Below are 23595 nucleotides of genomic sequence, written 5' to 3' on the forward strand. Positions count from 1 at the left end.
CTATTTGTAAACCATCCCAGCTCTAAAATTAAAAACCATAAGGGTTCTATCCTCCCTTCTTTCTAATGAAGCACAGAAAAGAAAAACCAAACTTTTTTGTCCTCTTGCTATAATATAAATTTCTAATATTTTTACTTTGAAAAGTTAGACTGATAAAAAGCAAATGAAGCTAATATGGCATTCAGCAACTTTTCAAATTCAAGTTTCACCATTGAAGCAATTCATATCATCAACAATATGAATATTAAGTGTAACAAATACGCTGTTTTGAACTGGAAGGTATTTTTTGATGGATATTTGTAATTTATTTTATGGAAGCCTTCATTTTCATAAGAGTGTTGTTCTACCAAGATGTTTCTGCTTTGCTATATGCCATATTAGCATTACTACAGTGTTGTAACTGCCTATAAGTGTTTTAAAATATATGTAATTCTTAGATAAAATATCACAATGTTGCCACGTAACAGGAAAAAGTTTTATTGAGCACAAGACCCTAGGTTCATCTTTACCTTTTTTTAGACTAGTCATAATGCATTCCAAATGCCAAGATCTAATGTTATAAGCTATGTTATGTTATCAGCTGACACAGTCTGTCATTGATAGTCAGCTGGAACAAAATAGTAAATGAAAATAATAATTTGTAGCCAATATGGAAGAATTAAAAACTGCACTGCATAAGACCATAGCTGGGAGAATGTTCATGTATTTGTACAATTAAATATTGTTTAAATTTACTCACTCTCTGCTCAGTAAGGGTAAAAGATCAAACGTGATTACATATACTGAACACCATCAAAACAAGAACCATCTAGCAACTGCAATTTTGTATCATCTTTTCAACCCCATTCCTGCCACATTTCTAAATTCTTCTTTATCCTCTCATAAGTAACTAAATCTTTATGTCCATAAATGTTGAAGACAGAGATTACTACGTCTTTATCCATCTTCACATAAATTATGCATAATTCATACAAACGCCAATAGAAAAAGTTTCTATAATCCATTCTTCAAAGACTAAGAATCATTCTTGTAAAAAAATTTTGATGAGTGGATTTAGTAACTTAAGGCTGAATAATTAGTGACAAGTGTTAACAGCTTATTATAAGACAGAAAGGGTCATGTCTGAAAAATGCACAGTCAGTACTAATTGTAATGACATTGCAGTCCTGTATTGTTGCAGCTCTTAAATTATTGAGGAAAAAATAGTCACTTTTAACTTAATCCTTTTATAGAATGTTCATTAATCAATGCTGAATTTTGCAAGGACTCCAGGTATAAAGCATGAAATAATGACTATTTGTTCCTGATATATTTGGATGAGAAGAATTTTTTTAACACTTTATGTAGAATAGATTTTCTGATCTGATATAATCTGTTAAGCTTTGGGGATCCAGATATGGATCAGTCATCTGGGTTCAAGCAATCAGTCACAAGACTTCACAAATACAAGTGGAAAATAGCATTTTCACCAATATTAACTAAAATATTTGATTATTGTGAGCAGAAAACACGTAAATGCTTTCTGATTATTGTGAGCAGAAAACATTTAAATGCTGCTAAATGAAAAACAAACCAGGTTTTGTGCAACTAGACTAAAAGGAAAACAAAGTCAAACATTTGAGTGAGCATCAGAGAACAGAAATCGTTAAAAAAATACCTAAAAGCATTTCAAGTAATTTTTTAATGAAAAGAAGCATATACAGAACATAAAGATTTTAAAAAGAAAAATGGAATAGCAGTTTGGGGATGCATCTAGAGACATCATTTATCATGGCTTTTTTTTTTTTTTTTTTTTTTTCTCCTTTCTGTTTTCTTTAATACAATGATTTCAAGATGGAGTCTGTGGAGAGGACTTTTTTGGTTTACTGTCTTTTTTCATGTCCTTACAAGTTTTCAGTAACACCTGCAAGGTCTCAGAACAATATTTATATAATTTTCTTCCCCTTAGCAAACAATATTTAATATAAATACATAACACACTAAAGTTTGACTTAATGATAAAATGTTATTTGAACTTTTATTTTTCTTTTAGAGATTGGAATTATGTTTTCTTTTTCCACTCTTCAAAATTTATTTTTCACAGTCAGGACACAACACTCAGCTTCTTCCTGTTGTCAGTGTATAAGAATTCAGCTAATTCTGAGTTGTTCAAACAGGATATAGCAGCTTGTTCCAGGAATGCCTGAGTGTAGCACTGATGGCAATAAAGATGAGGCACTTGCATCAGTAAAGATAGTAGAATCACACTCTCTGGTTTTTGGGCCAGTTGGGGTTTTGTTAATACTGTTCTTCATACTATTCAAAATCCACACTATGCACCATATTAGAATACATTCTCCTATACCGCATTAAATTATCTTGTGTAACATTTTAAATTTATGACTGGGGAAGCATATAGTCAACTAGCATTAAATCAAATACACTTGATCCTATCTAGATCATGTTTACTCTTTCAGATCTGAATTTTAGGTGATGTCAAAAAAAATAGAATTTATTTTAGAGGAATTAGAGGAAGATTGTAGAAGAATTTATCTACAGGCATAGTCATTCTGCCCTATGAAAACATGAAAACAAAATTTCTTTTTAGGTGCCTTTAAACTCTTCTCAGTGTCAAACATCCATATAAAATAATTCAGCTTTTCCATGCAAACATGTCACACTGTGTCCGAATGCCACTGTTGTTATAACCTGCTCTCAAGAATGCTAAAATCTGATTTAGGTCTGTTACTTACCTCATCTTCCTAGCTCAAGACAAGGCATATTTAATGTTATGATATCATTCTTACTGTATCTTACATCGACTAATATTCAATAAAACTATGCCTGAAATATCTGCTTCACACTTACAAAAACCTTGCTTGTGTTTACAGCTGCTATAAACTAACCAAACTTTTCATAACATAGGAGAAATAAAAAAGAAAATTTACATTCCATTATATTTAGCCATTACAGAGGGCTATAGGAATTTTTCACTTGACTTAACAGTCACTTATAAAGTGGAAGAAACAGTGCATCTTTACTGCTGCTGTCAGAAAACTGTAATTAACGCTGGGTGCATTTTCCCAGCGCAGACGCCTGGCTTTGATCTGCTGCACTGACAAAGGCCGAACATATTTTTCTCTGTGTGGAGTGTAACCTCACAGCCTTGTGTGCAGGAGGCCCAGGCAGCTCAGTCAGCTGTTGTACCTGGACTGTAATGACGGGGTGTACTGCTGTGTGGTCTTACCACGTCTTACCTTCAGTTTAGCTAGGAGGAATTCGTGATCTTGCAGTAGTTTTTTAGCCTCATCTTGATTGCTGCCGATTTCTAATAAATTTGGCGTTGATTCAGCCAGCTGAAGCTTCACCCATTTTCCACACTGTAATAAGTAAACAATTATAGCCTTCAGCAAACACAGGCTTTCCTTCATTGATGCACTCACGCAGACTCTCAGGTCACACGTTCTCCCCATGGTCACAGGAGCACAGGGACCCTCCCCATGGTCACAGGAGCACATGGACCCACAAACATGTATTCAATTGCGGAGTGAAGACACAGAGAATATAGCAAACTTTTTGAAACAGGTATCAAAATACCAGATTCTAGTCTTATCCAGTAGGTACTGCGTTTTTGGTTTTGCCTGTGAAGAGTAATGAGGATGAGCTGAAAAGGTTTCTCCAGCTCCTCTCCCCCTTCAGCTGAAGATTGCACAGATGGCTAAGGAAGCTGGGGGGTGGGTGGGAGGTACAAGTATGTTACAGCAGATGCAAAAACCATAACCTCAAATCTTATTTCCACCACACAGATCCAACATACCTCTATACTGAATATATATATAGAGAGAGATTGCACAGCTAGCAGCAGGGACAGCTAACAGCCTTTGGAATAGGAACCCAAGCAGCTATCTCCCATTGAGCCCTGGAGGGTACCCAAGGAAAGGAATCTTGACAGCAACCCAAAGCACAGTTAATTTGTTTCTCACTGTGTTGCAGAACTGCTGGCCTGAGAAGCGTGACTCGGAGAGGATGGTGATAAGGAATGGAGCAGTGATGTCACTGGAGGCTAGCATCACTCCCACGGCACACAGGGGAAAAATAAATGTCTTCACCCTGGACTTAAGTCTCCTTGCAACAAAATTACACCTGTGCAGCAGTACAGTCCTCCAGGGAAGGGTGAGTACTGATAGGAGGAAACCTTCCCACCTGCACAACTGAGCTAACCCCATCCCGCATAACTGCCCTGATTCGGTGACAGCCGGACTCATTATCACCTTATTCTGCATTACAAACTAGTGGCTGAGGCTACTGTGATTTCCAAGTTGCCTGGAGAATGAAGAATCAAACTGCTAATAAATTCCAGCTGGGATTCGTCATCCAGCTTTACTCCCTGTGCCAAGTTTTGTGCAAACCGTAGGTGTGGGTTGCAGCTCTCAGAACAGGCCTTCAGGCAGCTATATACACATGAGGGCTTCCACTACGACACATGGGAATATGAATTCACAGCTTTCAAAAATAACCACTCGTTATCAGGTTTAGGGTTTTTTTTTCCCCCCAGCAAACACTTCAAAAAAAGACATGCAATCTGCAGTTATGGAGTTGGTAGACTACTAATTATGTAAAATTATTGCTAAATACAGTTTAAAAATATCTTGAGGAATCTCAGCTATGATTAAAGGTAACATCATGCTTATTTTCACAGCACTCTGCATTTATCTCTTAGTTTTTAAACAGAGTAAGAGGAACTCCTTGCCTCTAAGAGCCTACATATTTTGGCCAAATTATGTATTCTATTTAAAAACAAAACACAACATAACACAAACAGAAACAAGTATTAACTTCCAAGGAAGCTGTTAGATACTAACTGATTAAATGACCTGGCCTTATCCTTTTATGCTAGCTAACAATTTGCACAGAACATTTAAAAGAAGTGGTAATCACTGAGCAGCAGAAAGCCAAGAACAGACATGCTAGCAGTTGCTGCCTTACCTTAAGTACGGCTATAACAATACTGGTATCCCCAGCCTGGACAGCAACCGAACTGACTGTTGTTGTAGAAAGCTTCTGCTCTGAACTGGCTTCATTTGACATGGTGTTTCAAAATGGGACTTCATATGTTAAAGCAGACTTGAAATGCTCTTGCAAGGTCCGCAGTTCATTTCAGAAAGCAACAGTCTCGCTTAGATTCATTCAGTGAAACGGCTCAGCTAACACTGATTACTCTGCCAAAAGGAAAGAACAGGAGGTTAAAAATAGACAACTCCATTGAGTTTATCATTCTTGAGAGAGATTTGACACACCCCTAGTTTGGTAGCATTAAGGTGCCTGTTCTTTTTTGTCACCATCTGAAGTGTGAAAGGCTTCTTCCATGAACATCACCTGACACTGGCTAACCGAAGGAAAAAATATTCTCAAATTAAAACAGCTAGAAAAAAAAAAAATTACTATTGAGTCTAAACAGACAGACCCCATATTTTGAAGTCTCAAAAAATGCAACTATACAATGTAAGTTTTCAAGTTCTACAAGCAAAATATTTTCTCATTTACTAGTTACTAAATATATTTGCCTAACACAACTCTTCCGCTCAGTCAAAGTATTTAAACAGGATGAACATGTGTATATAAGTCAGATGCTAAATTAAAACAGAATGGGATTTTTAATCCAAAAATATTTAAAAGTACAGTGACCAAAACAACCACAGAAGGAAACCAAATACTTTGTGTGGCTTCTTAAGGAGTGTTTTATTCCTGCCTAAGATTAATTTACTTGCTTTCCAATTTAATCAGATGTTCGTATAGTCTTCATTTTGTTCTAAATGAGCATAAGGAAGATCTCTCTAATACTTTTTTAAACTCCACTTAAGTTTTTAATTCAGTGCAGGGAAATTTAAGACACACTTAAATCACAGTATTGGTTTGGCATATTAATTCTATTGCCAGAAGCCCAGAACATGCCACAAGTAGCCTACAGTAGGAGACAGCAGCTGTTAAATTTCCTTCCACAGAACAGCTGAGAAAGTGACACTGGTGTTTAGGTTTGCAAGTCTCTCTGGAAACACAAATCCACCAAGAAACTACACACATAACTCTCCTCTAAGCATCTGCTCACTTGATTTGTTTAAAAATATGTAACATTTAAATACTTTTTTATACAAAATAGATTTGCTAATTGCAAACTAGGACAGACACACCTGAAATGAAACCATGATCTGGAAGCAAATTCTTAAATATTTTGGACTGGAAGAAAATTAGGGTAGTTCCAGGGAATTTGAACAGATGTGTCAAGGTTTGGGTTTTTTTTTTCATTTGTTTGTTCATTCCTCCCCACCCCAGTTGTTGGTAGATTATTATCTTAATCTGATCCCCATCTTCAAACCACAACTTTCAAATGGGGTATCCAGAAAAGCATTGCAGTGGTTTGTGCTGAAATAAATGGGCTTGGCAAATCAAACCAACAACTTTCCTATCCCTTGTGCCAAAACAGAACCACAAGCTCTCAAGTTGCCAACAAGGGAACAAATATCACATAGTTTTCTGAAACTCCTCATAACACCTGAGAGGCCAGTGGACCCCCTGCCACTGAAACATTATATAGGTATTCATGAGACTCATGTGGGTATTCATGTATTAGGTATGGCAGAACAAAATGTTTGAAATTTAATGGCCACTCAAAAACTGGAGGGTAGAAGTCTGGAGGAAAACCTCAAAACTGAAACAGAAAAGAGGCCTATTTTGGTTTGAATAGAAGATAGATCCATTATACAAAACTTGCTAAATACTCAAGATTTAAAAAAAGACATTCCAGAAGACAAGCAACTTTGGGTTTGTCATGCTGCAGGCAGCACAGAACAAACAGGACTTGACTGCTGGAAAAACTGATTGGGGAAAAAAACCAGTCTGATCTCGTTAGTGCGTTACAAACCAATTTTGGTGCTATGTCAGTGTGCCATTCAGGTTTTGTTCTCTCAAAAGCACATTTTAAGTGTACTTTTTCACAGCACAAGTTGGGCCAATCCATCATCTCATTAAGGTAGCCAGACTTAAGAGCTGTTTTTCACTCAGGTTAAATGAGGAATCATTTTTTGTAGTGCTGACAGCTGGAAATCATGGAAAAACACCACACTCAAGAAGTTGACCATAAACAAGTTTGGCAGCAGCTGAGTCAAGTGATTCAAAATGCCTGATAACAAATGGATGGATATTCTATTTATTTGGCTTATGCTAAGCCTACAAGATAGAGACAGGGAAACATCAGAGTAGCAAGCAGAGAAAAGGTAGAAAGGAATCAGAAAAGATCTTCCAGCATAACTCTGGGAGAAAAAGCCAAGGATTTTGGCATTAGATGATGATCTATTTCAGCTATGCCCAGGGAAACACAATCTAATAAGCGTGCCTCTCTTGGTCTTGTTTACTTACCTATCCGTCATCTGTTCCTCTGCCTGAAGCAAACAAACAAAAATCCTGCTAGAAGCCAGAAACAGGCAGGGTATCTGTGTCAGTAGAAAGAAATATTTTCCCTTTGCTACTGCTATGTGAATGATGAGAGTAAGAATAACAAGAGGAAACGAGCATTCACCAGCTGTCCACAAGAAGCTACGAAACTGAACAGATGAACAAAGGAAACAATCTCAGGGAAAGAGTCAAAAAGATAAAGTCTCTCCAGTGTACATAGTGTCAAGTATTATCTCTAACAACTGTATCTAACAAGGATTTGAGAGGTAAATTCATTTTCAAGATTGAGCATGTCTCACCAGCAGCTTTTTCTCACGTGTGGCAGGGGAAGGGCACTAACCACAGGTGTGACAGTTACACATGGGAAAAGGGCCCATCTTTCTTGAATATAAGTTGCCTTTTGTTCAGAGCTTTGGAGCTGCCAGCACACTACGAAAATGCCTCTGGGAGAGACAAGGTTCACTCCCCACAGCCTCAGAGATGTGAGGTCCTTCACGTTGACTGGTTTGTAAATGTAACAGGTCTTCTTTCCTTCCCTTGTCGCCTGCCTGGGGGGACAAGTGTACACAGCAAGGGAGGGAAGGAAGCATCCCTCACACTGATGGGTATTGTGTGGCTTCAAAACAGGCGCAAAAACACTACTTCCTTCTGGCAGCCCCACCTGAATGAGGAACAAAGAAGTCAGACCTCTCCAGGTCTGTGGCTTCTGCTTTTTGCCAGCTCCTACCACCTCACCTTTTAAGTAAGCACCTTTTTCAGGTATCGTCAGGAATGATGGCATGGGGGCACGAAAGTAAGCAATCTGCAAGTCTCCCTAGGCTCACGAGGAGGGGACTGTGCAGCCACAGAGGTCACAGACAAGGGTGAGGGTTGAGCAGGAGGTAAGTGTTTCTCCTGGGAGAGGTTCCTCTTTACCCCACACTGGTTGAGTGAGTTTCTAGGATGACAAATTGGTTGAAATCCTAACCAAGTTTTGTCATTTCTAAAAACCAAAACCAAGTACAGTAAAAACCATCCAGCTGCTGTAGCAGTCAGGGAGGAAGTCAAGAAACAGATGCCTCCTCCCAGAGGTCAAAAAGTACATGAACATCATGTGGGGAACAGTAACCTGTAATACTGTCTGTTTCTTTACACTTAATTGGAAAGAAGTGTTTCTCGCAGAGGACTGCACTGTGAAGGCTGCCAGAAAACAGAAGGAAACTGAGGCAGACATCACCCTTTTACTTGGGGCCAGAGAGGCAGGACAAGTTGGGGCCAGACACAAACTAACTTCCCAGCACCCAGAGGCAGAGCAAGTCATAGCACAGGCTACCCTGCTGCACTAGCGAGGCTATGAGGTTCGGACACCGGCCACAGCCAAGGCAAGTCTGTCCTCCCACGACCCCTGGACCACTCAGGGGTGAAGGGCAGCCTGGCCTCACTCCCTGCACAACAGTGAGGAGCTTCTGCTGCCAAAGCTACGGAGGCAGGGCAGGAGAGGGAAGGAAACTCTCCCTGCTCCCAAAAGCAAGGTTATTATTAGCTGCAAGAGGGGAGGAAAGGGCCAGCCAGGGTAAATGAGATTAACTTCAGGTAGGTAACGGCTGAAGCATGGGCAGAAGCCCATCAGCTTAGAGTCCACAAGCTTAAGAAAAGGCAGCCGTAAACCAGTCCAGGATCCTGGTGGTTCCCAGAAGGGGGTTGTGCCATCTTTGCCACCACAGGAAAAGGCACTTAAGTCCCAGTAAACGGCTAGGAAACAGCTGTAAAAGAGTTCCCAAGGGATAAAAGTCACCCCCCCTCCCTACCCCCCATCCAGCAAAATACGTCAAGAACGGACCATGGTCCATATTGCCTGGATTATTGTTTGATAGTTCCCAGATTCATTTTAATTTAAAAACATATGAGTATAATGAAGCCTTATAGCTCCTACCTTCCCATTCTTCCTGTGCATCACCCTAACAAAACCCTTCTACTCTTGCTCCTTCATCACCTGTCCTGAAGACACTTTATACTACCCAAGGAAAACAGCATGAAGAGAAAAAGCTACCCAAAAAGCACCATCACACAAAGCAAAGACCAGAAGAAGCAAAGGTATCCCGGTTCATCCCTGTCACACTGAATATGCCTCTGTGAAAGAAAAAGCACAACACTGCTAAAGTGTAAAACCAACCGTGTACTGGAGTTCAAGAAACCAGCAAACAGTTTAACATTGTTAATTCAGTCCAATGGTAAGACTAAAATCACCATTTGCTTGCTTCCAAGGACATTTAAAACATTTTTAAAAAAAACCCATACAGTAAACAGACCCGGGAAGCAATGACAGCTGATACATTTCAGTCCACTGGTCATAAATTTTTCATGTCACACTCTTTCATCCCAAAACATTCTCTTCCCTGTATCCCTCTTTTTGGATCCTAGAGGATTTCCATGAAGTACACATACTGTTTGTATCTAGTACTTGTCAAAATAGTACTAAAATCCCTATTAGTTATTAAAGGATAGAATAGATCCACCAAATTTGACTAGGGCTTACAACCACATCTTATATCACTTCAGCCTCCACTTTTATTTTAAGAAAGCTCATGTAGCCTTTAAATTTAGAACTCCAGCTTCTAAATGTTACATAAACAAAGACTATTCTTTCTAGCATCTGTTGTTTTAAAATGTCTTCCTGTTCTTTACCTGGCTTATACACAGGGTAAAGAGAAATGCCAACACATAGGGACAACTTATGTTTTTATTCACTAGGTATCATGGTACTTGAATTCCTGAAGATTTTGCAGTCACCCCAATTGTTTTCAAATACACAGAAATAATAAACAGAGCTTGGTGGTAACCTGCTCATCTGATCTGCTTTTTTATCTTGTTACCTTAGCACATGACTCAAGATGGGCAGCAGAGCAAACTGAGGTGCTGGGATCCCCACTCCAGAACCCCTGCAGTAAAACAGATTTTTTTGTTCTGGAATGTGTTTAAACATTAGTGCTTTCAGAAGGAACCTCCTTTCCTTATTCAATGTAACACCACGCAACAAATTTACTACTTCAGATTTGTTACTTGCAGATGAGCTTGAGGTGGTTTCATACATCAATAAACTGGAGGAAGAGGACAACAAGCACTTCAGGGAAAGGAAGAGAAAGAGAGGGAGCGAGGAGCACAAGTCCCAGCGATAATTCTGAAGCCATTGGCAGCTCTGACTGATTAACAGATGTACCTCTAAGCCAACTCATCAGAACAGATGTCTCTAAATCCAAACACATTAATTACTTGGTATCATTCTTCTTCACAAGTTTAATTTTATTTCGCTCTCACAGCCAATAAAAAATAGAAGTTGGATTTACAACTTTCCTTAAAGTGACAGCTACAGGAAAGACTGAAAGAAAAAAGTGACCTGATGACTATTCAAGTCTAAACATAATGGAAAAATATAAACAGTGAAAGTTTTAACTGTTGGATGGGGTGAAAAGATTAAAACACAAAATACACAAGTGTGAAGTGCAAAGTGATCACATCTCATTCTCTCTCACGCCCCAGCTGAAAAGACCAGCATATCCTCCTAAATTTACTGAAGAGATGCTGGGGAGACTATCTCCACTTCAGTTTCCTCAGAATCAGCCGGAGAGTGGACTTACCCCATCAGCACCCCCGGGGAAGCTCAACATTTCTGTCTCAGTGGGTGTGTGTCCAAAAGAAACGCCTCACAGCCTGTGGAGATGTAGTCTGATGAATTCAAAAGTGAAGCAGTTTTAACAGCTTCAGGTGGCACACACACTAGTCAGCCCAACTGCAAGCTTGTCAACAGAGAAAACCGTGGCCCAGTGTATTCATCTCTGTCAAGAGAATGAAGAGACATTGGGTAGTTCATTAGCCCATTGCTCAGGCTCCATCAGCAGCAGTAGAAAGAGAACAGTTTATTGCACAAGATTAGCATGTTCCCTCGCCCATGCATGTAAGGAAAGCCAGCAGGACTTTTGTTGCTAAATTCCTTGGGAGCATTTTAAATTCCTTTCTGATGCGGTGTGTTAGCACAGTGGAGTATGCACTCTGCACCAAATATAGATGTGAGACGGGCTACATTTCTCCCTGTAAAGAAGGGAGCTTAAGATGCAGATTGTAATCTACATCTAAGTCTCATGCAGCTGCAAACCAGTCCACTAAGGCAACTACAATGACAGTTTTGTCCCATATCGCTAACTTCTGCACTTAACTTACATTTACAATTTAGCTGTATTAAAAGACCGTTTCTCTAATTATTTTTCAATGTTTATACGTGAATACAGATGTCTATATTAAACTTGTGAAATTAAAACATCAATTAAAAATCACAGAGATTATTCAAAGAGGCAGTTATAGTGGTGTAACTGGGTTCTTAGGACCATGTTTGAAGAGTGAAACATCTCTGTTTAATCTCATCAAAAGTAATCAGCCAGCAGTGATGCAAAAAGATCAGTATGAGTCATTCATTTAACAGGAGACTAATTAAATAGACACAATCTATCAGATTAACCACATCAAAACATTAAAGCCATATTGTTATTGTTTGGAAGAGTTTATTTAAATGGACACAAATTTCAGAAAGCTATATTCAGAACAAATACAGAAGTATGCTACACAGTCACATTTCTAATAGCACGTTACTTTAGACATCTGCTATTGGGGAGGGTTTAACCAGAACAGAAAAATTCAGCAGGGGAGTTGAATTTTGAGTGCTAAAGAACCATGAGGCTTTAAAATCCTTTTCATAAAGTCATTTATCAGCAGGGTTATAAATAGCAGTGCTTTGTTTTGCTTTAAAAAGATAACTCCATCTTGTATAACTGCTACTTGAAGGTTCACACTGCTGAGCATTCCTCTGTGTATTCTGGTCATGCATTTCCCTATTCCAGGTCACGGTACCTCAAAAAGCAAGTACCACATCCTGCTTGTCCCTTTCACATAAGCACCAAATCGTGTGACATACTTAGAAGATGTTAAAAAGCGGGAAGTATTGAACACCCACCCCCACCCAACCATGCTTGTTTGTCTGGAACGGGGTTGTTAAACTGATTTGTGCTTGATGCTGATTCCCCGTGTAACCAGGCTGTGACTACAGGATATGAGGATACTCCGTCACTGTTCCCAGTTTCAGTGACCCTTCACATGGTACAAATGACGGCATGTAACACTTCAGAATTCAAGTCCCACATAAATTTAGGAAGCATCCCCCTCCCCTCAATACTCTTTCAACACTAACTGAAGAGTGGTTAAGAAGGATTTACATGTTTCAGAACCATTGTTTGCCATCCATAGCAAAAACTCCTGCTGCTGTACAGTCACCCGGAACAGGGGTTTGCTCCTTGTTCTGAGCCTGGGTGCTCAAACCTCACCAGATCTGAACGCTGCTGTCTGCAAGAGCAGGTGGTTCAGTGCAATAGGAGAGGTTCAGTGCACAGAGACTTGGTACCCAGACTCGTTATATATAATCACTGTTCTTCATATTGCTTCCAAGTGACACCATGACGACCAAATTGTCTGCATGGCATCATGTACTACAAAACACCACAGTGGGAAGCAGGAGACATTCCTGTGAGACAATCTCTAATGCATGTATGCTTACCCTGGTGAACATCTTTTGGGGAAAAACAGAAGCAAAGTTTTTTTTCTGGTACTCCTTTCTACTGGAGAGGCTTTTCTTGTGGTCTACCATGCAAAGAAGCTCTAGCTTTAGGAACTTGAGTGTAGGCTGGTGAGATTGCATCAATCCTTAGGACAACATCACCTTTCCTATGTCTTTGCTAGTGGTTTTGATGACTTATTCCAGAACCTGAAGAGTTTTCCTCCCTTCCTCTGAGGGGCTGCCACTGGCTCCATAGGTCTTGGTTACTGAAAAGATGTCATCTCTGTCTGCCTTCTGCTGCTGGGGTGGACAAGATAGGAATGAGAGTCTGCAGCTGTTTCCTCGGAGAGCAAATGACAAGAGAAGGGAGCAAATGACAAGAGAAGGGAGAGATTGAAAATTCTCATTTTTATCACACAGGCTCCAGCTTTTGTTTGAAACACCGCTCAGAAAATGACAATACTCTTCCACCCTTATGATGGGCCATTTACCCCTTTACCCATTTCCTGCTCCAGAGGGTCCTCACAGATGGACCTCTACAGTTCCAGAAATGACCCCTTCACACACAGATATGCCAGAAACCAAGCTGTTCTCATGCCTGTTCCCATGAGAGGCACACATAGTCCATGGACCAGGACCATACATAATAGAGAGCTGCATTATCTTGGTGTTCTGCACATTTGACTCACTTGGGCACCAGGGCCTGGTATCACACACAGCATAGGACCTGGGCAAGTGCTGCACAACAGGGAGCTGCTACAGGAAGATTCCTGTCACAGCACAAGGTCCTGAAGGAATTGATTTCGAAAACATAGCAGCCCATGCTGTCAAACCAGAGACAGGTATCGCTTCTCCACACCACTGCCCCCAGTGCTGTAATATCACCAGAAGTCTCCCTTCTCCCCAGAGATACATATAAAAAAAAAAAAAAAATCAGTATCTTTACTTGGCTGTAGTAGGGAAAAACAAGAAGTGGTCTGTCAGCATGTCCTTGTTGGATTTGGCTGCAGATTCCAGGGACAAGGACCCTGGGTCAGCTCTGGAGGGTGCACACTCCTTTGGAGACTCCTTCATTGTCATCCAGGATCTGAAAGCCCACCTTGGCAGTGTGTTCCCATGTGACAGTCTCTTCAGGCTCTTTATACAGGGCATGTGGCTGCCACACTGTGCCTGAGGTGCAATCGCTGTTTCACACCTTCCAGAACACTGCTTTCACTCCCTTGACTTCAACACCTCATTCTTTCTTTCTTGTCCCCAACAGCAGTCATGAAAGAGGCAAACTCTCAGAAGAGCCACTGAACTGTTCTCCTGTCTGCTCCAAGCAGCTTCTGGCTCTTCCACCACACAGATCAATGACCTGCCATCTTGGGACCTCAGGTTTCTCCTCTTGATCAGCAGGAGGCAGAAGACATAGCTCTCATTATGGTAAATTAGTGTAAAATGGGAAAGAGGACATTTTTAAAGAAAGAATTATAAGAAAAAGAAGGAATTCAAAGGAGGAGACAGATGACAAAAGACTGGACAAGATTTTGAACTAGGAGAAGTCTTCACGAATGATGAAGGGGAAGGTGACAGCTGCAATGAATGAGGGACCGACAATCAACAGTAAGTGCACAGGCACACATGGCACGACCTTTTGTAGCAAGAGAACCATGGCAGGGCATTGAAAGAGCTCTGCATGGCTCACGATCTTGCTACCGATACGCCTGTGTTAGGTATAAGCTGAAAGAGCTTGTGGGAAGGGGTTGCACGCATGTTGGTCAAGAACCTAAAGTCGCATTAAGTGTTGGTTCAATTTAAATCACATTTCAATCTGATCTTCCAGATTATTCTAAAGACTAAGCTGTAACAATATAGTGCTCTGAGAGCCTAGTATGCAGTGAACTAACACAGTCAGGAGATCACTTTAAAACTGCAGTACTGGTGTAGAACAAGTCACTAAACCAACCATCTGTGACCTTGCTGTCTGTGTTAGACCTGCCAGGTACAGGTTCTTCCTGCGACCCTTTTAGATACGCATTTACCATAGGCCATCAGCATCAGCGCCGATCACGCAAATAAACCAGTTGCTCAAATGTATCTTTTCCAAGAGTTTTACCTGTCACAGAGCATCAAATAAACATGTCCCGTATCCTTTTGCCAGGACAGCAGTCTTTTCCTGTGAATCATGGAATAATTTATTTTTGACCACTTCTTCCAATTTCTCAAACTGATGCTGAAGTATCAGCCCTCTAGTGCACTCTGCAGTCAGTTGCTTTGATTAAGGATCCCCATTGCTCAATCACCTCCACACTTGAAAATAGGTTTGCCCAGGACAATAATCACCATCTTTGTTTGAAAAAGGACACAAATTGAAGTTTAATGATACAGCAGATACAAGATTTTCTGGTATAATCTCCTGTGATCTTACTCATGGCTTGGAGACAAAAGGCAGGCCAGCACTACAAGCTGACATTGCAGTCAGACACAAAGCTGCACTGGGGACCCTCTGTATGTAATGGAATTGGGGACGGGGAGAGAAAGGATATCAAATCAAGTACAACTGTAAACTTCTTGAATTTTTAAGATTGCACGGAACTTCTTGTTTTGTTTTTAACCTTAACACAATTTCAATATTAGAATGCTTGAGGCAGAGTCCTGTGGGATACGTTCTCAGACATCATATTCATTTGCCTGAATGTTACAGCCTGAGAAAAGTAAGGTGTCCTCACTGGCAACCACAGTGCTGGAGTGCTGAAGTAAAATTCACATAATGCAAAATAACTTTCAAATTATGGTCTTGACTGGTCGCGTTAAAAATACACTGACATTTTTAGAGGCTTACAGAAGATACCATGACATCAGTGGCTGTGCAGCAGGTTTTGCTCCATTCTGCTCCTATCCTCTAATCTGCAAGTGACCGTAAATCAGGGTGTTACTCTTGAGGCATCTCGTCAGGCCCTGAGGTAAAAGGGATGTGTATCAAGTAAATTTTAAATAATAATAATAATAATGCTAGTACATTTGCAAATCCTTAATGTTTCATATTTCCCTATTTTTGCACTTGTTCTTTAAAATCATGCAATATGTTTTACAGTACTTTTCATATGTAAAAAATGTTAAAAATCCTCTTAATTTGCAAAATGGAATATTAGATTTAGGGTTTTTTTCCCCAGTCTTTAGCTAAACCAAGATAAAATTTTAAAAATAAAATATGGAGAAAGTGAAATAGTTTAACTCCGAGATGGAATCCAACATAGGCCATTCCAGAAGAGAGTTGAAAGATTAAAAGCCACATTTCAATGATAAATCCCAGAACTTGGCCTAAATTAATAGAAACTTTTGTGGAGTCCTCTGTCATCCTTCTATTGCATGGAAGTCTGTCCAGAAGGCAGAGACAGATTATGCACCTTGCCAATGCAGCAGGGCCTGCAGTACCTGCATTTGAAAACATGGCTTTCAGTGCTCCAGGCATAAAAATAGCATGCAAGAGTAGTTTGTGGACTGCATAGCTTCCCCCCCTCAATCTGATATTTAGTAAATATTCTGCAGTTAAACCCCTTTCTCTGAGTTACTCTTTCTTGCCATGTTAATATTTCTTCTATTTGCAGGATATTTTGACTAACAGCTTTCAAAGAATGACCTTGATCTTCCCAGACTTCCTTGCAGCCCACCTATTGACACCACGTGATTTTTATAAATATTTTCATCATAAATTAAACTCTTACAAGTCACAAGTTATCACACTTCCTTGGTTTTCCCTCCTTTCTTTTTGCTGACTACTGCTCTTCAGGTCTCACTACTATACGTAGGAAAAACCTGCATCACCTCAGTGTTCTGAGGTGAAAATCATTTGAGCTGTGCTTTTTATATCCTCTGAGTGCGTGCGTGATTTCCATGACTATAACATCTCACCCACTCCCAAATATTAATGAGGTTTCCTTCCCAGAAACCCTGTGAAGCAGGGAATGCAGCTGTCAACCCCTCCCAACACACTTGCAGTAGCTACCATTTCATCCTGAAAGTAATTTTTCTTTGGAAACAATGAAGGAACTCTTTACAGTGTCTGCTGGATCACTTCCAAAATCTTTGACAAAATTGCTAGCAGAGAAGACAGTGTAGTAGTAGACGTGGACATATATCCGATAAGGTCCAGCGGACAAAGCAACACCTTGAGAAGAGGCAACAGCCAACAGCGAATAGCAAAAAAGAACTCCAACAGTTCACATTTCTGTCACCTGCAGAAGCAAATGCCCTGGTTCTGCAGAGGTAATGCACCATGAAACGATGCCCGCAAACGGCAGCTACCTAACAAATTGGCCATATATGATGAGCAGAAATAAAAGCCTTACAAGGCTCATTGAGTGTGTGGCTCACTGTAACCTTTTGATGCTGTTTCAAGCAAAGCATTAATAAAACCCCTGGCTGCAGCTGACATTACTGTGTTACTTTGGATACATTCGTCTCTGGAGGAGGAAGGCCCCGCTCCAAGAGGCAGCAAGTGATATAAAGCAGACAGTGGGCCATCACGTTCACATCGTCACCACAGATATGTGGAGTAGCAGTCAAATGTGTTGAATACATTGTACAATCTTCACCCTGCCGAGACTACCTTGCAGTTATCTATCGTCCAACAGAGGCATGCAGAGCTGCACACAGGGGTTCAGAAACAGAACAGTCTGCACTTCGTACCAGTTTAGAATATGGCTTGTTCCCAAGTCTCTAAAAGTCAGAGTCTCACCACACAATCATATTAAATATCAAGCAACCATGCTGTACACTTGCCTGTGGAAATGGTTAAAACACTAAGAAAGCTACTCTCTTTCCTAGTAGTCTGAAAACCTTAAGAGGAGAATGGAATGTTAAAAGACACTTATCACTTGGCTGAGATTCAAAAAAAAAAAAAAAAAAAAATCCTGGCATGGTACTGAAGAGGAATGTCCTATGGGAGTTCTTCAGCCCACTGAACCTCTGCAGCCTCTGATCCTGTGAGGCATGGGGATCGTAAGCAATCCAGGCATGCCTGAAAAGTCAGGAAGGACAGCGGGGATGTGCTGTCACCCAGCATCTGCAGCTCTTGCTAAGAAAATGAACACGGGAAGCAGAACCCCCAAAACTGAGATGGCAATCTATACACCGCAAACCAAGCATAACACAGTGAACCGTGTTTGAAAATAACCCCACTGAAATTAAGACATCGATTGCCCCTGCCAAAATGGAGAACAGTAGCAAAAAAAAAAAATCAGTTTTGCGAGGCCTCTGTGCATGCTTTGTTCCGATACAAAACATCTCAAGGAACAGGTCTTCCGAGAGGCAGTTCTTACAGCTAAGCTAGGCTTCACTCTCCATTTTATTTTTGTTGTTTATAGGTAATTAGAATTAATGTTGGTATAAGACCTAGGAAAGGGCTCGAAGTTTTTTTAAGGCCCAGCCTGTAAGGATACTGTGTGGGGAATGTTTATATCCACTCAAACAGAGCCAGTGATCCTCAGGACTTCACAGAAGTCTCGGGGCTCTCCTACCTTGGGCTGTCACAGCCTTATTCTGTGCACAACGCACGTCTACACGGAACTGCCCAAGCACCTCACTGCGCGTGTGCCAGGACCCACAGCTGCCACGAGACCTTATCTACTTAAGGTACATGCCACCTTCTGACAGTGACAGTATCGTAGCAGAGTTGACAGAACAAGATTGGGATGCTCAGAAGAGCTAAGTGTGTTTATACGGTCATAAGTGGAACCCAGTTTTAGGTGGCTGTGCAAAGCAGTCATACAGGTCATTGCGGTCACATGCTTTGCTACAGAAGTTTGGGGCTCAATATATATATATATAATATATAATCTGTGGCTCAATCAGACTTCCCAAAGAAATATTATTGCATACTGATATTAAGTACATAAATAGGGATAGTTACATTGGGTATACTCAGACATTTTAAGCACAGATGTATGAGGCTTAATAAATCAATAGGATATTTTACACAGCATACATATAATGTTAATGACATTCCTCCACTTTACATACAAACGCAAAGTGCATTAGAGGTTTCCCAACAGGAGCTTGTATCAGTGGTGTCTGACAGTAATCAATGGCTAGCTGCTTGTGGAACAGCTAAAAGGCTTCCCAATATGTATTTAAAAAATTGTAGAACTATAAAAAAAAAATTTAACAATTTTAGATTACTTTAAGCTTTTAAGCACTTTGCATGCTAGTTACCTGTGCACAAAAAGGTAGTTTTTCCCTGTAGCATTAGGTAGCCACAATACATTTGACGTTTCAACACTGCCATTAAACTGCCAACAAAACAGCATTATTTAAAAACCTGTGGTTTATCTGCAATAAAAATCATGTTACCATTTCTGTTTGTTACTTTACCTGCACAAATTCTTGCTAACACAACCAATTGTTTCCACTTCACCACCTTCTCTTAAGATATTCCAAAACGATAAACTTAAGACCAATTAAAGTTTGCTTTGCTCTTCTTTGTTTATCCAAAGTTTGAAATGTGTAGTCTAGCTCTTTGCTCTCCAGCTTATAAACTGTAAATATCATTAGTATCTGGAAAGTTAACTGAAGTTAAATAAAAAAATCGGCATTTTCACTTTGCTTTTTAATATTTTTCAGCCTACTTCCTTAGCATGTTTAAAATTTTAAGGAAGTATTTTTTTTTTATCCTCTCTATTCAAATGATGAATTCATATCCTGAGTCAGCCTTCCTCTTGTCTCTATATTATATTTGCATAATCTTTGCTGTAATTGAGACCTGTGTAAAATGAAGTCAACTCTGACAGGAAAACTGTTGCCTTAATTTTCATTGCTATTTTAAGCTTAAGTGTACCATTACTGCTTTACATATACTAAATACTTTTCAATATATCCTGGCTCTATATGTTCTTGTATTAGCTTAACTAATGTTTTCCAGTCACACAAGCATCTTTTTTTATTTTGAAACATTTCAAATACATCCAAACACGGCTAAACAGGAACTTAGAAATACTTGTTACTGATTTCATTACCATGGAACAGGTTTGAGCCCATCACTTACAAGTCATTAGCCAAAATATATTTAGGACCATAATAACTACTATCTTTACAGTCACTCCTTATTCTATTGTTATCTTCCCATCTTACATGTAGCACTGTATCCCTCATTGCAGGTGATTTATGTTAAAAAACCAACAACCACCACCAATGTATTTGCACCTTCTGGAACTCCACTGTTTGAAATGTTTTTGCTATCAAAAAGCACAGAGCAAGAACCACAGGTAGAGCCATCACTACTGCTTGCACAGACAACTAACAACAGATTACTTGAGCAATTTTGCCTTTTAGCATGTCTCTATTTGACCTTGTACGCTCTTAATGGCTATACGTTTCTAAAGGTTCAGTAGCAAGTACAACCACACATGATAGATTAACTAAGACCAGCACAAAAATCTCACTGTTTGTTACATTCAAGAGCATTCTTCACAGATATGTTTATTCCATTCTTTCAGTAAGACAAGAAGTCTCAGCATTCATAGGAACGGCTCAGAAATATCTGGCAGACTCACACAACATGACCTAGAAAACTACTTAACCATCGTTCCTGATACATAGAAAATGGGCAAAGTGCAAAGTGCTGATATGGGGCACCTTTTACCAGCTACCAGCTTTCCCTAAAGGCAAGGAATTGCACAGAGGAAGGGAACAGAGCTACAGAAAAAGCTGGCATAGCCCAAGGGGTTATATCACAGACTGAGACAATAGGGTGACAGTCTGAATTCACTGGCCTCTAGGAATGCCGAACAACAGCTAAGAACAGCCTCAAGATTGGACTTCATATACTGAGCCAAAATTAACGTCAGGGTTATTAGGGTGAACGGTCATCAGTTCCAAGTTGTGCATGCAGCTGTCACACGAGTGAGTTAGGACCTTCTGATGCTGCTCTGGTTTTGCATACATTATGGAGCCCCTAAACAGAATAAAAATAGAATAAAAAATAAAATAAACCCTGCAAATAATCTTAAGTGTTTGTAATACATGCTTACTGTAAACTAACATTTTAATGGTATTTAATACTGCAGACCATTATTTACTGTAAATGGAATATCTACAAACAAATGCTGCAGAATTGGAGATGCAGTGCCCATTAAGGACTACCCTCTTAAATTTACTTTTGTGTTTGCATGTTTGCACTTTGTATTAAATATACATACATTTTTCATGTTTGGGTTCTTTCTAAATAAATTTCTCTCATCCAAATACTAGCCACAGCAACAGCAGCACTCTCAAATGTAAATGAACAACTATATTAAATTTTAAAAGAGTATATTAAAAAAGTCTCCTTATAAATTAAGGTCTGTGAAACTTCAGTTAGTTTTAAACCAATATTAACATAATATTGTACCATTGCACCAAATGCATCAAAAAATAATTGGATTTCTTCTGCCAAAATATCCTGAGAAGAAAAATACCTTTATCACTGAAGTTACAGATAAGCCGTTAATTTTGAATTACTATTTTTAATAGAGAAATTGCTTTTTTTGACACATTACTTTCCTCTGAAGAAACCATGGAAAAACTGAGGCAAATAAGTAAATATAATATTTGAATGACAGATCCATCAAGAAAACCTGAAGAGTAGTAACAATGCCAACAGGAAGAAATCATTATCTTTACTGTGAACAAAATATAGCATGGTAACAACATAAGGTACTTAGATCTACAGTTGTTTGCTTCACACAGTACTCTAAAAGCTCAGATACCACACCATCTTCCAGTAAATATTAAACTTATCTAGATTAAATCCTGAAGAATAAGAAGTTAAGCAAGTTATGCACACAGATGATTTTGTTTCAATGCAATTCCCTTCTCAATAAATCTCATTTTATTACTAATCTCATGGTTTAAAGTTGTTTATGAACCTCATGTTAATTTTTCATTAGATGAAAAGCTTTAACCTCAGAGATACTACCATGGATATTGCTATTATTCAAGAATCCCCATTCAAAGGGAAACAAAATTTATAAATAAAGGACAAGAGAGGTGTACCAGACTTACAGGGAGAGAAAACCATTATTAATGTAACACTGACTTATGCACATACTATCTTACTTTTGTGTAAGCACTGCTATCAAGGTAACAAAAAATAACACAGACTCGGACTCCTATAACAACAGTTCAAGAGCAGTTCCCCTTATAGCTGCAGTGTTTTAAAGAACATTTCATAAAAATGATACAGATTTTGTAAATATGTTGGGAGAGTGACGATTTTTAGTACCATTTATCCCAAAAATGTAACACAAATGACATTTGGGAAACACAGACCAGGATCTATTCATATTAGATTTTTAAAAGATGATTTTTATTAAGCACAAACAGCTTTTAATACATTATCAATACAAATAGGAAAACATTTGTTTAATGAATTTGATATATCAAAGATTTGATGGGCAGGTTGCATACTGGCACAATAAAAATGATCTTTTTTAAAAAAAGTATTTCAAATTAAAATTATAGGGTCACCACTGTCTACACTGCAGGAACTTTACCTACAGTTCTAAAAGTACTACATCAACTGGGCATAGGGGGAAGCAAAGAACTAGTTTCGTAATATGGAACTCCTAACACTTTTATAAGCACCATTCAAAGCTTGCATCAGCTGTTTAACTAAGAAGCAGCTGACAGGTCAGGTAAAGCTTTACAGCAAATTTCAGTGCAAAGTTTACAGTTCCTCTTCATAAGATACTTTGAATCTATGGTTTCATAGCATGTTAAATAATTATGGCTTGATAGATGTACAGTGTTAAGATGCTGAGAACATTTACTTTGAGAAAAGATGAGACTTATAACAGCTGTGAAATGCATTTTAATATATTATGCCAAATTCTGTAATATGCGAACAACATGCTGGATTACAAACTGAAGTCCTATTATGAATTCATAGACAAGGGTCAGTATTAGCTCTCTGGGGTAGTGGCTTCTGGTTGTCTCAGTTGCTGCTTTTTCAGGCTAACTAGCTTCATCTTCTCTCTAATGTGTTCTGCTGCAGAAGCCATATCGCTTGGGCTCCCAAAGTACTGTTCAGACCTAAAAAAAAAACAAACCCCACAAAAAGTTATCAGCAAGAAGTAAGACAGTATGTGAATATACATGTGAATGGGCACTAGAAAACACAAAGCAGGTAAGAAAAATAGGCACTTTTTCCCTCTTGACATTTAGACGCCACCTTTTAAAGGCTTTGGAGACTCAGTGATGGGACTTGACAGCAGATCTTGATGAAACTATTACAAATACTACATGACACTTATACCCAAAAGATTCTCTCAACAGAAGGGTGACAGCAGTGAGGCACTAGAACAGGTTGCCCAGAGAACCTGTGGATGCCCCATCCCTGAAGTGTTCAAGGCCAAGTTAGATGGGGTTTGAGCAACCTGGTCTAGTGGAAGGTGTCCCTGCCCATGGCAGGGGGGTGGAGCTAGGTGATCTTTAAGGTCCCTTCCAGCCCAAACCATTCTATGGTTCTAACAGCAGTGCAGTGTTCTATAAGTGCAGCTAGATACCTCCTAACGCTGTTTTTTACCTCCCTTCTCTGGCTACCCCCCAAGTCAGTCTGGCAGTTTTGAGTA

General features: G+C 39.4%; 2 protein-coding genes across 6 annotated transcripts in view; both read right to left on the reverse strand.

Moving 5' to 3' along the window:
- The window catches only part of CCDC141 (coiled-coil domain containing 141), a 97620-nt gene extending 92553 nt beyond the window's left edge, over nt 1-5067 (reverse strand). For both annotated transcript variants that reach the window (XM_037398036.1, XM_037398037.1), the window contains exons 1-2: nt 4966-5067; nt 3237-3359 (exon numbers count right to left, since the gene is read on the reverse strand). In XM_037398036.1, coding sequence (XP_037253933.1) covers nt 3237-3359; nt 4966-5067 — 225 coding nt within the window. The remainder of the gene's footprint in view (nt 1-3236; nt 3360-4965) is intronic.
- A 17242-nt stretch (nt 5068-22309) lies between these two features.
- Nucleotides 22310-23595, reverse strand: part of SESTD1 (SEC14 and spectrin domain containing 1) — a 55902-nt gene continuing 54616 nt past the window's right edge. For all 4 annotated transcript variants that reach the window (XM_037397614.1, XM_037397613.1, XM_037397611.1 and 1 more), the window contains one exon: nt 22310-23056. In XM_037397614.1, the coding sequence (XP_037253511.1) occupies nt 22927-23056 (130 nt within the window). In that variant the 3' untranslated portion in view covers nt 22310-22926. The remainder of the gene's footprint in view (nt 23057-23595) is intronic.

This window comes from Falco rusticolus, chromosome 8, assembly GCF_015220075.1.
Source record: "Falco rusticolus isolate bFalRus1 chromosome 8, bFalRus1.pri, whole genome shotgun sequence".
Classification (NCBI taxonomy): Eukaryota; Metazoa; Chordata; class Aves; order Falconiformes; family Falconidae; genus Falco; species Falco rusticolus.